The sequence below is a fragment of the Larimichthys crocea genome, chromosome XXIII (assembly GCF_000972845.2).
Source record: "Larimichthys crocea isolate SSNF chromosome XXIII, L_crocea_2.0, whole genome shotgun sequence".
In the NCBI taxonomy this organism is placed as follows: Eukaryota; Metazoa; Chordata; class Actinopteri; family Sciaenidae; genus Larimichthys; species Larimichthys crocea.
In genome coordinates, this window is record NC_040033.1 from 14,974,039 (window position 1) to 14,991,552 (window position 17,514).

General features: G+C 41.6%; 1 protein-coding gene across 2 annotated transcripts; it reads right to left on the reverse strand.

Moving 5' to 3' along the window:
• Nucleotides 1–126: 126 nt before the first annotated feature.
• pdcd6 (programmed cell death 6) lies at nucleotides 127–17,004 on the reverse strand. 2 transcript variants are annotated; one of them, XM_027274286.1, is made up of 6 exons: nucleotides 16,800–17,004; nucleotides 12,265–12,326; nucleotides 3,956–4,000; nucleotides 2,812–2,985; nucleotides 1,254–1,363; nucleotides 127–630 (listed from the first exon to the last, which is right to left on the reverse strand). In XM_027274286.1, exons 1-6 carry the CDS (start codon nucleotides 16,880–16,882, stop codon nucleotides 532–534), a joined length of 573 nt encoding a protein of 190 aa, XP_027130087.1. In that variant the 5' UTR covers nucleotides 16,883–17,004; the 3' UTR covers nucleotides 127–531. The 2 variants fall into 2 exon arrangements, with proteins under 2 accessions (XP_027130087.1, XP_010739922.1); XM_010741620.3 differs by having other exon boundaries at nucleotides 2,827–2,985; nucleotides 16,800–16,999.
• Nucleotides 17,005–17,514: the final 510 nt, after the last annotated feature.

A 17,514-nucleotide genomic window follows, 5' to 3' on the forward strand; every position in this document is an offset into this window, starting at 1 on the left:
GAGGAGAAGACAAGAGAAAGGGAAAGCATGCTTCAACATGGGGCTAAGTTTCCCTGAAAAGCATGCAATGCATCTTAAATCATATTTACAATGCATCATTTTTACTCTCAGAGTTCTTTTTTTTTTAATTGTGTTAATTAAAGTTAAGACATTAAAAAGTTTGTCGACAATAACAGACAGACTGACAGACAGAAAGACAGGGTGTGTCCATAATATTCCCCAACCCCAACACAGACGTAGCTCTGATTGGTCATACAACAAAACACTACAAGATTTTTTTTAAGATACATCAAGCATTGTAGTTGTACCTCCAGATAAATACTGTCAGTACTGGAGGGTATCACAACCTCGACAAACTAAAGGTTCCTTTCAGTATTCATGTATTATTTTTTTTATAAATTTGTGTGAAACTGTGTGAAATTTAGGTTTAAAAAAAATCTTGTAGTGTCCACCATGGCAGACATCTGGGAGGTGCCGGTAGATTTGGCACAGTTGTGTCCAGTTGTGCTCTTCTGTGGTGATCCGTGTGCGTTATACTATATTGAAGACCATGGATAGATACTGTTCATATGAAACCTGGATCCAGCCGTCCTGGTCTGTGTCATACCGCCTGAAGACATCAGTCAACCTCTGTGGAAAGGGAAAAAGAAAAATGGTGAGTGTTCATTGCTCTGATACAAAATGGATTATACATCTATTCATCATTTGTCATCATTTTACATTTACTACCAAGGTAAACAGACATTCAACACCTAATCACTGAATATTAGTGCTTTATACTTTTTGAAATGCAGATATATCAACACAAGGTCACTCCTGCAAATCTAGGTCTGAAAAAAGCGAATAACAAAGTGGACAAGGAGCTGAAAGGAGGAGTGAAACCTTGAGCGGAACACTTCAAAAGCGTCCATTGTATTACTCTTCTAGTGTACCTGAAGAACGACTACAGCTATTGTATTAATGAAAGGTTATAGTTACACTTGGCAGCTCCCACTACAGTATGTGTGTGAAATTACTGAAACAGGACATGCAGGCTCAAGAGGAACTTCCACAGGAGATTAATATTCTAAAAGGGAAGACTGTAATGCGTTTGTATAATTAAAACCTCCCTCTGAATCTCATGAATACAAGAGTAGCCTTGTTGTGATTAAAGTGCTATGATAAAAGGACATTATATATACATATATGCATACTAGTGGTAAAAAAATAAATCTAATGATATAGTTTATTTTGAATTAATGAGAATCTGTTACCTGTAGTACAATACAACACTGGATGAAGTCATCAAAGGCCACCTGTCCCTTCCTCTGGCGGTCGAACTTGTCTATCAGCGTGCCATAGAACTGCTCTGATAGACGATAGCCTGTGCACAACATTAAAAAAAAAAACACAATGACAATATGCAGGGCATAGATTTTAACTTCTTTGTGACACTTACACGGCCATGCAAAATAAAATGTGACCTTGGATCAGCCTGAAGTCCCTGCTCTGGGCACCTGAGGCTCATCAGTAATGAGAGGGGACAAAAAAACCCTGGCTGTGTGACGACTTTATAGTGAAGGATAACATTCAAAACTGATCGCTGCAGAGTCGTAGGACTACTCAGAGCTGAGCTAGTGCAGACAGCAGATGAGCAAGTTGTCAAAGTAATTGAGACGTGATATGGTTGAATGAAAGCTATGCCACCATCAGTATAATATATACTTCTCTGTGAGGCATTACAGCAGCTTTAACTGAAAATATTGATTATGGCTCTTATGGCATTTACTGAACTTAAACTACGAAAGCCTTTAGGGATTTCACTGAAGACACGTTTAGACAGTGCAAACACTTTCCACAGAATCACAAAGACAAACAGAAATCATGCACAAGTCACACACAGACTGAACACATTTGTTTTTTTAGACATTTTTATTTCTACGTGATTAGAAGAGGAGGAACAAAGAAAAAAAAACAGCTACCACTGTTCAGCCAAAGCTAACGTGTCGCTAATTTGTGCACTTTGTCTCCCAATTATATGTTGCTGTTGTGGAGAAATTGCTGAAGTCAAAGGTCAATGGTGAGGTCAGGAGGGGAGAAAGTGTTCAGGATCCCCTGATGTCTTATGCTGTATTATTTATTGACGCTTGGCCAAGGACAATTAGAAGTGCCTGAGTCGGTCTCACATTCTGCCAAACTCATCCTTGTGGATAGACTTTAAACCCCAAGATAAAACCACAAATACTACACGCCCAGAATTTGTCAAAAAGGATGTTTTTTTGTTTTGGAGGTGTTCTTGTTAACACATTCTAGTCTGGAGACACAGATGTCTGTTTACGCAGATTGGAACGGCAACGGCCAGCTATCTATTATGACTAGGAAGGCAGCAATAGGTCTCTTTGACCCCGGCCACCACAGTGTTGAGATATACTGGCACCTACTGTTCCCAACCAAAGCCAAACAATTAACACTGCCGAGGAACTCAAGGCCCACACGTGACCTCGTGTAACCTAAGGATAGAAAATTCCATAACAGTTGCCATTCTTCATCTTTTGTTAATTTTCTATGTTACGTTTCCAGAATCACATTAGCTTTGTCTAAAAAATTGTGTTCATGCTCTAAATAAAGTGGTAACACTTTATTTGTATGGTCTACGCAGAGTATTTGTAACATTTCAACAGCTTATTGGTCTTCCTAACATCTTGGTTAGGAGATTTAACACAAAGCTGCTGAAAAGACAAAATCTGACCTTTTGACAGAGGGAAAGGACACTCCTAGAGACAGCTACGGAGCCCTCCACCACACTCATTAAATTATAATATACAAGCATACTTTGCTGCTGCTCACCGAATCCAGTCAGTGCCTGCCTGAGCTCATTCTTGTCAATGAAACCAGAGTTGTCTCTGTCGTAGGTCCTGAAGATGTTCTGCCAGTCTGTGATGTACTTCCACACGCCGGCAAACTCGTTGAAGTTCACCCCGCCTTTATTTTCCCTGTCGAACATGGCTGAAGGAGAGGGGGAGGAAGGAAGAAGAGACATTACTCAATCTCAATACACCCACACACACACACACAACTCCAGGCATGTAGTTGGGACGAATCCTGTGACATGAAAACAAACTGTTCCACATATAGTTTTCAAAGGGCTGTCAGAGAACAGAGACGTGTAAACTCTGGGTTTCACACTTGACTAACTCCTGCCTCATAAGACCGCTTTATAACAGGGAGGGAAAACTGCTTGATCCTCCCCACCAATACTCCACTCCTCACCCCGTGCGCTTCAATCCAATTACCTCCCAACAAAGGGAGTGTTATCACAGGATATGCTTCTTGCTGGGGGACTGTTAAACAATGGATTCACTGAGTATGGTACAGTGGGAAGGGGAGGCGATGGAATTATAGGGATTTACTCTGCAAGTTGCACAACACAACAGGAACAAAGTACATATGAGACCAGGAAAAAGATGTTTTTTTTTTTGTCTAAACTGGGAACAATAGAGGAAAATGTGCATCACATCCCTGTAGAGTCCAAGAAGAGAGCTACATTTAAATACAAAAACATATTTTGCTTCGTTTGTGCTGAAGTACAGTCTGAGCTACAGTAGCACAGTTAAAAATCTGCCAACCTCAACTACACTGCAGAGTTTAAAGGTTTTAACCTCAGCTGCATTTTACAACTAGACTGTAAACAGATCAATATTTGGAGCGTGAGGCAATCAGCAGCTGCCTTTTCAGACAAACTTTCCCATTTCCCTCAGATGCTCTCTCTCCTCCTCGTTTTATTGATGGCTGCAGGTTTCCACTCGAGCGGCAGTTTACTGAACCCAAGGATAAGTTTGTTTCTGCCCTCGGACTGCTCAAAACAGAATTCAATTATCTGGTCGTTATGGAGAGGAGGCAAATAAACAAAATTGGATATTGTGAGAACAACAGGCAACTGTGTAAAAATGAGACGTCTTTGTCAGCAGCTACTTACATATGATGGAGCGTACCGTCACTGGGTTGAAAGGAGTCCATGTGCCTGTGAGACAGAACAATACCAGTTAAAAACATGTCAGGCCAGGATGACTAATGGGCTATTTTAGTATCTATTGTAACAACAACAAAACTAAACACACTTCATAATGACTTTACTTGCGTTGTGTAAGGACACAGCAGATACCACGATAAAACAGATAATCCAGCTCCACTTATTATGAGGGAATGAAAGCTCATATATTAAAGTTCTCAGCAGAGATTAGTACGACTGCCAGAAGCTGAGAGGAGCTGCAGTTGGAAAAAAAAGGACTATTATCTTGAGATCTTTAATTTGTCATTATCTAAAAATACTTTTTCCTCGAGATGAATATCTTTTGGTGCCTATGTTTATTTTAAGATAAGATTTATTCTCAAGATATATGACTCATGGATTAATCACTCATTATCTGAGAATAACAAATAAATAAATGAGTTAAATAAATATTATTATTATTATGCGTGGCTGAATTTATGTTATTCTCTTTGATTTCTGCAATGGCGGCGTGCAGGACAAAGGATAAAGAGGATAATGGAAGCATTTTGCAGAGACGGATCATTGTAACAAGCCGCCATCTCCTTCTCTTATTCTGGTTGACATTCTGCTAGTGAAGTAGTAACGATCTGCGCTTAGAGAATGACGAACACGATCCATGTTTCAGCTCCCACAGGAGACACCCACACTGATAATGCACTCACAAAGAGGAGGATGAGCGTTCACCAAATGGCAAAATTCACATTAGGGAAGGAGCATCATAATAACTCATCACAACAGAAATAAAAGTAAGATGAAGACTTGAAAGTAGGTTCAAAGTGTTGTGGCATTTAACGGCCTGCCCCCACAAACACACTGGTTATTTTTCATCTGCGGGACAAACTCTTCAATCACAGGTGAATATACCTGTCACGTACATAGGCAGAAAAAGACTGATTGGGTTTTAGTTCAGCGGGGTGTTTATACTTTATGACCTACTTCACACTCTCAACTCTCAAGACACTGAGATTTATCAGGGTATCTAAATCCTTGCTGACTCACCATCTCACTTTATTACCGAGAGGCTCGACAGTTCAGGACCAGAAATGAAGAGGAGTGAGCGTGGGAGGATAAAGAAAGAGACCAAGAGCGTCCAAGAGAAAGTAGAGTGAAAAGAGAAGACGAGAGATAACCAGACGAACAAAGGCAACAATGGAAAAGTGACACGAGGAGATGAAAGGGAGCATAAAAAACTTTGATTTTTTTTTTTTTGCAGTGACCTGAACGCTCTCACCTACTTTTGCTGACCTAAGATCTCTCCCTGAAACTCTATCTGCAGAACCTAAAACAGCATCTGCAGGATTTTAACATCTTATCGCCGTAGCGTGGAGCCTCTTTCGCACTGTGCTGTTCCTGCTTGTTTTTGATTCCCCTCCACAGTTTAGTTATGCCAGCAGTAAGCAGGTTTGCAGTGAGAGCCATAAGAGCTTCGATGGCAGTTTTTTTTTTTTTGAATAAAAAGGTTGCAAGCAACAGAACATAGAGAATCTGTTTTATTTTTGATTTATTTTCACCTTTGAAAAGTCCATAAAAGAGTCCAAAGGGATGATAAAGAAGCAGAAATGACTTTCCCTCGAGATTTTGGGATGCCAAATGTGTACTCCAGACTTTGTCTGAGTGTTCAAAGAGGACACTTGACAATTCCTCCCTCTTTATTGGTTCGTTTTCATTGATGGGACTGTGGGCAGAGCTGTTCTGGGTCCAATCCTGAGGCTCTCACTGGAGCTGGGGTTAGGGCCAGAATCTATATGCTTTCCATCCATTGCAGTCCCGATCTAAAGCAACAAACATAAAGTATCATAAACCTACTGATGCGGGTCAAATTTGTAAAAGCAAGTCAGCGTAACTGCCGCGTTTATTAGCTGCAGTGCAGTCTGATGAAAAGCCTGCGTCTCCCACAGTATTTTAGAAACTGTACAGTAGCTGCAGAATATGTTTCACTGATTACATGTGACAGACATCTCAGCAGGATGCAATAGTCAGCTCTGTAAACACTGATTAATTGGCATAAACCCTGCCAGACAGTTCCACCAATGCAGCACTCTCAAGCCCAGAGCCCCCTCACAACAGGAGCCATGACTTTAACAATCCACTTGTTTGGGCTGCTTTACACACTGAAGCAGTTTCTACCACCATTTCTATATATTGCTTTAGATTAGATCTACATTTATGACTCCTCACCATCCTGTAATTATTTTGGTGACTTCTTATCTAGCGCCAGAGGTACAAGAATAAATCTGGGAATGGCTTTTTAGTCGTTGGAGAGAGCTTTGTGAAATAAATCTCTGAAAGACAGACGCTGAGCTGGGCTTCTTGCTGTTAGACTAGTAAGTAATATTAGCTGGCTGCTATGTCTTGTAAATAAGTTGGGCTGTTAGCAAAGTTGTGGCCTCACTGTTTTTTTTATTTTTATCATAAGCAATGTAATCAGAACAAATACACGTGTACAGCTTTCCATATTTACGACAGTGGTGAACCTGGGGGTAACCTGATACCTGATATTGTCAGTGCTCAGTGCGCTTATTGCTACTGTCTGCATTTAGCTAATATCAGCCAATATGAAGGCCTGGCTGATTTATGGGCCTGACTGTACCATACTGAGATCTATCCACCTTCACATACTCACAAAAATCAGCAAAAAGTCAAATGTATGCACATTATCTTTAAGATCATGAGACTGGGACTACATTACAATTACAGGGACATTAGTCCCTGTGTGAATTACACGTCTCAGAAAGTTACATTACAAGTTAAACCTGCAAGATAACTAACTTATCACTCAAACACATCAAAAATCCCAGAAATGTTGCTCCAGCATTACAGCTATCACACAAATGACCAAAGGCAGAAAGAACAAGAACAAGCTGTGACCTTTCCAGTCACACTGATTTCCCCATACTCACACACAAACACACACTTTTTTCGGACCAGTAGCTAGCTGTGAGGTCACCGATGTATGCCAGACAGACTGCGGCTGCCCAGTGTGAGGTGGTCAGTACGGTTTGAGATGTTTGTGTGTGTCTGTGTGTGCGGCTGGTACAATACACCCTCTGTCCGATCCACACACTGGGCTCTCTCACTGGTGAGCCTAACTGCCAGTGGTGAGGTGGAGAGAGGGAGAAATGAGGAGGTAAGGAAAGGGAGAGAGAGGGGGTGAGGTGACCGCAGTGTATACACATGTACGGCACATATAACAACTGTGTAGAGCTCAGTGAGACACTTATGGGAGAACACATGGACATGGACTTTTACATCTACACACCTTACAGAGTGGGGTTGCAAAATTCTGGGAAGTTGGAAAATTTCCATGGGAATTAAGGTGAATTAATGGGAAGACTACTGAAGCCACACATTTGAGCGCATGACTACATAAAGTGAAGTATATTTTGATGGTATTATGGGATAAATATATTTCAAGTATGATATTAATGTTTAATAGCACATGAAAATGTATTCATATGGTAGATAGCTAGCTGATATGTTAGATGTTAAATAAGCTATAACTAATATTATTTCATCATTTCATACATTTATCATGATGCTAGCTTACCCCAATTACCTAATTACGCACAATTTCCAGTTAATTCCAATAAATTCCTATTAATTTCCATAATTTCCATGGAAAGTTTTGAATTCAGAATAATTCCAAAATTCCCTAGCTTAACTTCCCATATAAAGTTCCTGGGAAATTTACTGGACATTTTCCACCCCTTTGCAACCCCTTTACAGAGTAGTTGTAATTGTTTGACTTTGAGACGTAAAAAGGAAAAACTTCCAGTCTCATTAAACATTAAGGCAGGATGACCAGGCAAAAAACTGCTTAATCATCACCATAAATAAAAGATGAATATGCTGAAACCTTATTCCCAGTTCAAACCAGGGATGCATAAGTGAACATCTCTTATGCAGGGTTTATGCCTTTGAGGGGATCACATGCTGTTTTTATGAGTGTTAAACAACTCTTGCTACCTCAGTGATTGTAGGCGACAGAAACAGACATTAAATCGTGGTTAATCATGAAATCAGTTCATCGCTGCAGCACCAGAGATTGTCTAGCAGTACAATATTCTGAAACACCAAGAATCACTGCTAAAGTGTCATAAATGGGTCAGTCTGCAAGTCATTCTCAGTTTGTTTGTTTTTGTGCTTTTGTGCCAGACAATACTCATATAATACGTGACACACAGACCATCAGGCTCGGCTCAAGGTATCATAAACAGCAGAGCCTCAGAGCATTAGCTGAGAATTACACAGTCTAACAGTCAGTGAGCACATAAAGCATCTCATCTATTCATCTGTAACAGAAACGGCAAAGCAGTATTTAAGATTGATGCCATGGAAAAGATCTTTAAAGCTCAATGCTGGCTAACAAAAAAAGATCAATGCTCACTACCTTCTAACTCAACGCCGGTGTAACCGAGTGTTACAAAATGCTACAGATGTAGAAGTGTGAAGGTAAGAGTTGTTGAAGGAGCTCCTTGAGTCCCGCCGTTCAGCCAACTCTGCAATCTGTGTGGCGAAGCCTGTGCTCTCTCAATCGTATCAGCAATTTTTCTGGCTATTACTGCTCCTACACACTTAAATAAATAACTCAAGGAGGAGTATAAATCTGTGTGCGAGGGAGGGTGGGGGAACATGATGGCAAGTTGGTATGATGTCTACTCACTGCTGAGCGAACGGAGGCCAAAAGAAAAAAAAAATTCCATATTTATAGCAAATGGCGCAGCTACAGGGCGTACACACAACACTGACATGCACGTACGCTTCAGAGGAACAGAGCCAATCAGTGTCTCATCAGGGATGATACATTTTCACACCCAGGACTGATGGAGGGATGGAGAGATGAAAGAGAGGAGCGAGGGCGAATGGAGAGAACGAGAGAGAGAGAGAGAAAAAAGTGGGAACTAAGTGAGGGAGCATGGACGAGAGACAAAGAAGGAAAGTTAGAGGGAGAGAGGACAAACAGACAGAGGACACAGCAGGCACTGAGCTGGTGCCATTACCCTCCTGAGGAATGTAGGGAGACGAAATAATAGAGGGGAGTAGAGGAAATAAAAGAGGAGAGGAAATAAAAGAGGAGAGGAAATAAAACTGGAGAGAGGAGAAGGAGAAATAAAAAGAGAAGAGGAGACGAGAGGCTGCAAAACAAGTCCAGCTTTTCAAGTTTTCCAGTCCCATGCAGTTCTGTAATTTTATTAGTTTCTAATGAACACAAGCAAAAGAATTAGCTGCCAGAATGAAGAGACAATGTCACCCTTATAATGCAGTTAGAAAAATGAACATCATCTTCAAAAACACCTGATAAAAGAGAACAACCAGAATAGAAACAACTGAAAATCTCCTGCGCTCTTGGCGGATTCTTTACAGTTTGAAAAAAACACTAACGGAAACATGGCGGACAGATTAGAAATGCAAAAAGACAGGTGTTGGAGGCAGAGCACTGAGCGGAGAGATGGGAAGAAGGGAGAGTATGTGATGCAGAAACAGCAGAGGATGGAGGATGTAAACAGCAACAAGACCCAACAACCACTGCCTCGCATCGCCAGCCTCCAGGGCCATGATACTCTGCTCCCCTGACAGAGGAGAAAACAAGAGGTGGATGACAAAGAAAGAGGCTAAGAGGGACAACAGTGGCATGGCAGATGAGGCTTGATTGAAACTGATGTAAATAAAAGCGGTATTTGCCGGGTCAGTAGAGCCACGAAAACAGACAGACGGACAGAGGCGTGGTTGGTGGCGTTCGTTTTAACTGCAGGACAGGATGCGGTGCCGTGTGTGTTCAGCTTCACTGGCTCTGTTTCATATCACAGCGAGCCTTAATGAACTGGTAGAGACTGGACCGGGGAAAACATGCCGTTCACTGCATGCACACACACAGCGAGGTGCACATCATCATACACGCAAGATTGAAGAGAAGGCAACACGCATATGCCAAGTGTGTAAACACACAAAAATGAAAGGCTACTCGCTGACCCTTGGAACGAATGCAGACCAAACGACCAACACTCGCACGCCTTGTAGATGAACACACGTTAATGCATGCGCGCACAAACACACATTCACACACTAATCAGTATGCTGAGCCAGAGCCACTGCGCAGCCTGATAACAGCTTCTTTCACTGCTGCTGGCTTCAATGCTTTTATTTTTTATTTTTCCTCTGCCTCTGAAGTTCACAGAAAAATGGCTTTCTGAGGAGAGTAATCTGTTCAGAAGTCTTTGAAAAGCTGCCTCAGCCATAAACTTGATTAGGGACATGTTATATTTTAATGAGAAGACACAACCTGTGCTACAGTTTCTGCACATATTGCTCCACCATATAGACACGTCTCATTAATCACTGCTGTGTTTCGTCCCCGCGCGTCTCATCGTGAGCAAGATGCGTTGCTGGTGTTGTGGCGGTAGTGTAGTGTGTGACTGTGAAAGCAGATATTTTAGCAGGCTACAGCTCTTCTCGATCCAAGCAGGAGTAAAAGTGACTTTATTTGCCAAGATTTGAGCAAAGAAGGTGACCTGTATCATTTATTCAACACCTCTCCCCAAACAGCCTTGCAGAATCACTACCCTTAATCCTGTTTGAATCCTCCTCCTCCTCCTCCTGAGCTACACAGGACCAAGAGCGATTACGCAGCCATCACTAGAGGCTGAAACTCTCATGTTCCATCCCTGGGTCCTTCTCACGCTGATTTCTTTTTAGTTATTTCCTCAGAGTCCTCAATGTTTCTCAGATGAACCAATTACAATTTTGCAATGCCCCACCACCCTAGTTACTGTTGCTACGACTGTCAAGCTTTCCACTTATGCACAGCATACAATGACATTTCTGAAACAATAGGACAATTTCAGATGCTGGTCCAAAGCAAGAGGTGTCCCGAGCTGATCCTAAAGATTGACATCAGGGTTGATCGTATTTTAACAGTAATGACAATAACTTTATATATAGCAGCTTTAAAAACAGTTTACAAAGTGCCCCGACAGACAAAACACAAACCACAAAACTAGGGATGCTATTGGCTATTATCCATCATATCTATTATCATCTATTATTCTGCTCTCTATTCTCCCATCCATTCTTTGATCGGTATCGGCAGATTTATGATTCCTGTGATCGGATGCAAAAAATGATCGGAGCGTCCCTACAAAAAACAGAAAGCTAGGCACTGAGGCCAAAGACATGAACAGGACAGAATGAAGATTTGAGAGCATGATAGGGTGAAGACAATGAAAGATATGAATAAATACAAAAAAATAATTGTTCTGTATCAACTAAAATAAAGCTTGTCTATTGGGATTTGTCCATCTCAGCCTGCTGGTGTGGCAGCACTGCTGTCCTTTTAATTTGAAACAATTACAAGCGTGTGAACATGAAAAATAATGACTGTAAATTCTATTAACAAGCCAAAAACTTGTCAAACTTGTCTGGGAGCACTAACCAATGTGCAAACATAATGCTATCTCATAGTACAGGTTAGGCTGAGGTTAGGATTAATCCAGTTTAATGAGAAAGACTGCTAATGCAGCAGCGATATAGCTGCATCGAGGCTTCCACACAGTGAAGGTGCTAGAGGTGAACATTAAGCACACAAATTAATGTAGTACGAAATGTCTCTGAAATTGGAAGTATCACCAGATTGCTACTTGTAGGTATTAATTTTCTAAACTACTGTATATACGAGTTTGGCTATTGTTTGTAGCTTACATTAGAGGGTGTCAAGCGTCGCTCTTATTAGTTTCATTCAATAAAACTGCTTGAGTAGCACCCATTGCTGGTTCTCTGGGTATAATTTAACTTGCTTCACAAAGAATAACTGAAGAACATGACACTTTGGACTCCACACCTACAATTGCAACAACCAGCAGTAAGTGTGAAGTCATCATGAGGCACATTGAATCATTCTCTTTGAAGCTCCACTGATAAACTTCTTGCCCGCTTCTCTGTTGTCCTGGGACAAAAATAAAACTCTCATTTATTTTTATTCAGTTCACCTGCCACTCTGGGCTAAAAATAAAAAAAATCATACTCCATTTCCTGCCTCGGCTTGGCAGTTGCTTAAATCAAAGAGCGGCGGAGGGGCGATGATGTGTAACGAGGAGATCAGAAAAGAGGCAGACAGAGAGTAATAAAAACGTGGAAAAGACAGAGCGGAAAGGTGACTGAAGGAATGGAGGGAGACAGATGAAAGATATTCAGAAAGAAACAAAAAAGGGAGTGGGCAGGGCAGTCAGACTGTTACATACCATTCGATAAGGCCTGCTGAAGCTCCGAGTCTGATATCACGCCACTCCGGTCCTTGTCGACCCTGGGGAGCAAAACATAGATTAGATACCACTTGCATTAAACACTTCACACACCCGGACACTCTGACACACAATAGGAGAAGGGCATCAACACCCGCCAGATGAAACTTTATCCTCCTGAGCGCGTATAAGCATTTCAACAGTTCACTGAGAATGAATGGAGTTCTGTGATCAGGACACACAAGGCAGCTTGTACGCTCGTCTCCCCTGAGGCTGGCCAGACAAGCTCTGAGTGCTGCGTGTGTGCACCGATCCTGAGACAGCGAAGTGAAAGCGAATGTTGGCAAACGTACAAGTAAGTTGCAGTGCGACCGGCGCAGTGTCAGCCTGAAAGACTCCCAGACTGTGTGACATATTTTCAATGAAAGCAAAACTAAAACAAGTCCAGTGATTTAAAGAGGCGCCTGTGGAAAAGACCTTTTTCACAGCAGCCATTTTGACATGAAATTGTAGGGTCAACACAGGTGTTTGCAATGATACTAATTAAGGTTAATTAGCATCATTGGTAACACCTGTGTTTATCTACTATTTCATGTCAAAATGGCTGCTGTGACTTAGCGGTTAACACTACATAACCACAATGTCCCAAGTTTGATTCTGGCAAGGGACCTTTGTTATGTTTCATAAATCAGCCACTTCTTGTCTGTATCCCGCATATTTATCAAATGAAGACAAAATCTACAACATAGGGAGGAATCATAGTTCACATGATGATAAAACAAACAAATCTTTACACCATCCTTTACTTCGTCCAGGACCTGCAGTTTATAGATTCCGGAAAACTAATCAAACTATTATTTATTATAATATATAAAATGAGTTTAATCAAAACTAATGTAGCATAATAATTTGATCAAAGCAGCAAAAATGTCTAGCTCCAGCTTCTCAAATGTCAGATTTTTCATTACTGTGATATTTAATAGACCAAACTTTCAGATCAATTATTGGAGGAAATAATTGCCAGTTTAATAAATAATGGGCTTGAAACTAAAGATTGGTCAGTTATAATCTAAGGTAACGTCTAACGTTGAAAACCCAAAGCTATTCAGTTTACAGTATATAAAACAGAAAAACCACATAAAAACACACTAGAGAGGCGAGAACAAGAGAATGTTTGGCATTTATGCTCTGCAAATTATTTAAATAATTAAGTGGTTTTCACAATAATTAAAATAATTGCAGTCCTGCTGGTGTTATTGATGTAATAATGGCTCAGGCTATGCTTCTTTAAGTGAAGAGTTCATTTTGAATTCTCTGTCAGTGTTTAAAGTGAGAACTAAAGTGCAAACCTAATCTATGGAGGTGCTGTCTCGCCAGCTGACATCAAAGAAAGGAAGCCGCACTTAAAGAGTCTAAGGATAAGTAGGTATGAATAGGCTGCCATGACGTTATGGAAAAAGCGACTGGCTTTGTCTTCATCTTCTCTATCGTCCTAAAAAGATCTTTAAACATTATTAATGATAGGATGAATTCACGCTGATAAACTCACGTGTAATAGTGTGGTGAGATGTTTTCCTAACTTTTTATAACCTTCAGAGGGTTGTGTTTTTCTTCTTGTGTGTGATCAGTCTTTTTTTAATGCTTTCTGGGCATGTCATCATCTCGTGACCGACATGCAGCAGTTTTAGGTCATGGAAGAAAAAGAAAAAAGAAAAAAAAACACACCGGGGTTTTGGAATGAGTAAGCATGAGGGAAATCCCCTCAGATAAGAAGTAAGAGGATTCTTCTAACTGTTAACAACAAGTCAGCCGACAACAGGACTGGATTAAGACACATGTACAGTCCTAACTCTGTGCTCCCTCCTGCTGTGCCATAAAAACATTAACAGGAAGAATTGTGACACATCCTGAATAACGGGCCTCACAGTTTGAAATGTAGCTTAGTCAAACATCCAGTGACTCAGTTGTTCCTAAGCAACCTGCCCGGCCCAACCTGTCGACCCAGAGCACGCCCGATAAACACAGTCTAAATGCCGGCAGAGAGGACGAGAGAGAGGGGAGGTGACAGGGGAACCCCCCCCTTCCGCCCTCCACAGGACCGGCCCAATGCTCACTTTGTGGGCCGGGTTTCCGCTCCCAGCTGTGACGCTTTATATGCAGTCACATCTCCATGTTTGCAGCCTTCACGGCTTTCTACACGGTCGTTCCCCCCTCACCTAAATAAAGAAACACAAACATAAGGAGACCTGCCTGGTTTTCTCTGGAGGGGCCTCCGTCAATGGGAGCTTTGTCACAGTGAAAGTGAGGAGTGGTTGAGTGGGTGCAGGCAGTGAGGGTACCCAACCTTTACCAAACACTGATAGATTAACTCAAAGGAGTATGTGTGCACAGTATGAGCTCTTCCCTTTTTCTCACACCTCCTATCCTCCTGTCTTCCTCATGCTAACTCATCCGGCCTCAGGCAGAATTTTACAAAAAGCAAGCTGGAAAAAAAAATCATTAAAACTCCCTTTTGTCTGCGGCACAGACAGTTGAGCATCTGGCGTTTTCATCTTCCACGCTGTCACATAAGGGAACTTGCATGTAACGACATCATGCCGGTTATCCTGCTCACATTTTCCCATGTTTCACTGTTTCCTATTAAGCAATGGGGTTGGAATATGGCTTGCGGAACAAAGGAGGCCTACTTTCCACATAAATGGTCCAAAAGTAAGGCAATGTAACCATAGCTCCCAAAGCAGAAAAGGGAACTTCCAAATTAAAGCTGCGTTCACTAAAGCTGCCAAGGAAATCCTGGTGTGCACCAGTTTCCACTGTTACTTTCTGTGCTCACTCACTCCTGTTCATCTACTCTAGATCTACCAAAATCCTCCCTACAAGTTCTAGTTTGTCAGTAACGAGTTTGGATGTGTTGTCAGACCAAAATGTTCACCCAGTGGGAGAAGGCAGTCTGTGAGTATGTTGTGATTGCTTAGCAACAAATCTGCGTTGTTGATCATAAAACTCAAAGCCCGATGTTGTTCTTGACTCTCGAAGGGGTGTGTCCACACATTTTTGTCATGCCGACGTCATTCTTTAGGAAGCAAGCAAAACAGAGAATGACTTCTTCATGATTCACTCAGTGTCGAGGTCACATAACTGTGGTCTACCTTCACCCTTCACTGTGTGAAACACCTTGACAGCAAGTGACTTCATTCTTCCCCTGTGGCGATCAAGTCAGGATAAAGAGTCACCAAGAGTGGCTTAAGCTGAACGGATTATCAGCGGAAGACAGTGGAATAGTGGGCCGGTGAGTCATGTGTGCACAACACACAGATTGCGAGGCCTCCCGCGTCTCCACTCTATTGACTTTGATCACATGACTGAGGGAATTCCAGCATCGCTCTGCCAGATATTCACCGAGAGAGGCAGCAGATGAGGCGGCACAATGCTCATGTGAGCGATGACTGTGTGTGTTCATGACAGTCATGTCGTTGTATTTGTATGACACAGTCACGGGGAAAAGATCAAGAATGTGTGAGATAATATGAGACACCCAACCTGATTTTTAAGAGGTTTTTTTTTTTTTTTTGCACCATCCATAAATAATTCGTTAAGGGTGTTTCAAGCCTCGCAATGCGTGCAGCATCTCAATGTTGTGAGAAAGCAAACCAGCAGGAGAAATCCTCTGCAGTATTACATAACTCTATAGCTTACTATGACCAGGGGGCCAAAGCAACTATTTCCCTTTTTTTGCCTACTACTGTGACCTTCGTAGCTGCTGGCACACTTCTCGACTGAAACAGATTGATGACAATCAGTGGTTGAAAGCCACCACTTATACCGTAACAGCATCTCAGGGCAAAATAATACAGCTTATGGTTGTTGTGGACAGAGACTTCCAATGTATTCATGTCCCATAAATGGATACATAATGCGTCATATATAGACTCACAACTGTCAGAATTTAGGAAACCTCCATCCTGATTTGATTTTTGACTGTGCAGATAGAGGCAACAGTGCATTCATTTATACCTTCATCTTCAATAAATTCAAGTGTCTCTCCGTTGCTGGGAACAAAAAGCCTTCAAGGACTCCTGGAGGTCCTTGGACACCAGTTTGTAAACTCTCATTGCTGTAGAAGACAGTTGACAGGTTGAGCCATCTCCTGGTTGCCTGTGGCTTCATGTCAAAACAAATCAACGCCAATAACAAAGCTCCCTGCCGGCCTGTAGTAATCTAATGTATTGTAACGTGACCACCTGAGTGACGTGTAATAGCTATGTGTTGTAACGTTACACTGTGCAGTAGTATTTCCAGGAAGCTCCACAACTGAGAGGGTAACCAGAGAGCTGACAAATCACTATTTTCACTGCGGGGCAAAGCCGCCAGCCGGGAATAGTTTTCAGGACACATAAGTGGAGACAAAAAAAAGGAGCTGTCAGAAAAACATTTAGTGTCACCACCCAGCAGCACTCTCTTCCTCTCCGCGCCACAAACGGCAGCAGTCTTCACTGCGGAGCGGAGTGAGAGACAGACACGAAACAAACACTCACCTCTGAAAGATATTCCACAGGAAACCTTGATCCGGAGGAGCGTTAATGTGCGGAGGAGCTTTGTACGGACTGTGGTACGCCATTTTAAAGGGAATACTCTATCAAAATTGTGCAAGTAACGCCGAGACTCGCTGCTCTCCCTCCCGCGGTGGTTGCTTCACTGAACGGCTTCAATCACACTCCAACACCACCCGACGCTCGCGCTACCGCCTCCTCGCGCACAGAGGCGGGGCCAATCATTCACCCCGCGGCTGACGTCACATTTTCCTGTTCAGTTCAACGGCGTAAAAATAGACACTGTAATATTTAGGCTACTAAAACTCATTTTAAACATAGAAACTGTAATATTTAGGCTACTAAAACTAATTTTAATCATAGACACTGTAATATTTAGGCTACTAAAACTAATTTTAATCATAGAAACTGTAATATTTAGGCTACTAAAACACATTTTAAACATAGAAACTGTAATATTTAGGCTACTAAAACACATTTTAAACATTGAGACTGTAATATTTAGGCTACTAAAACTAATTTTAATCCTAGAAACTGTAATATTTAGGCTACTAAAACTCATTTTAAACAGAAACTGTAATATTTAGGCTACTTAAACTCATTTTAAACATAGAGACTGTAATATTTAGACTACTAAAACTCATTTTAAACATAGAAACTGTAATATTTACGCTACTGAAACTCATTTTAATCATAGAAA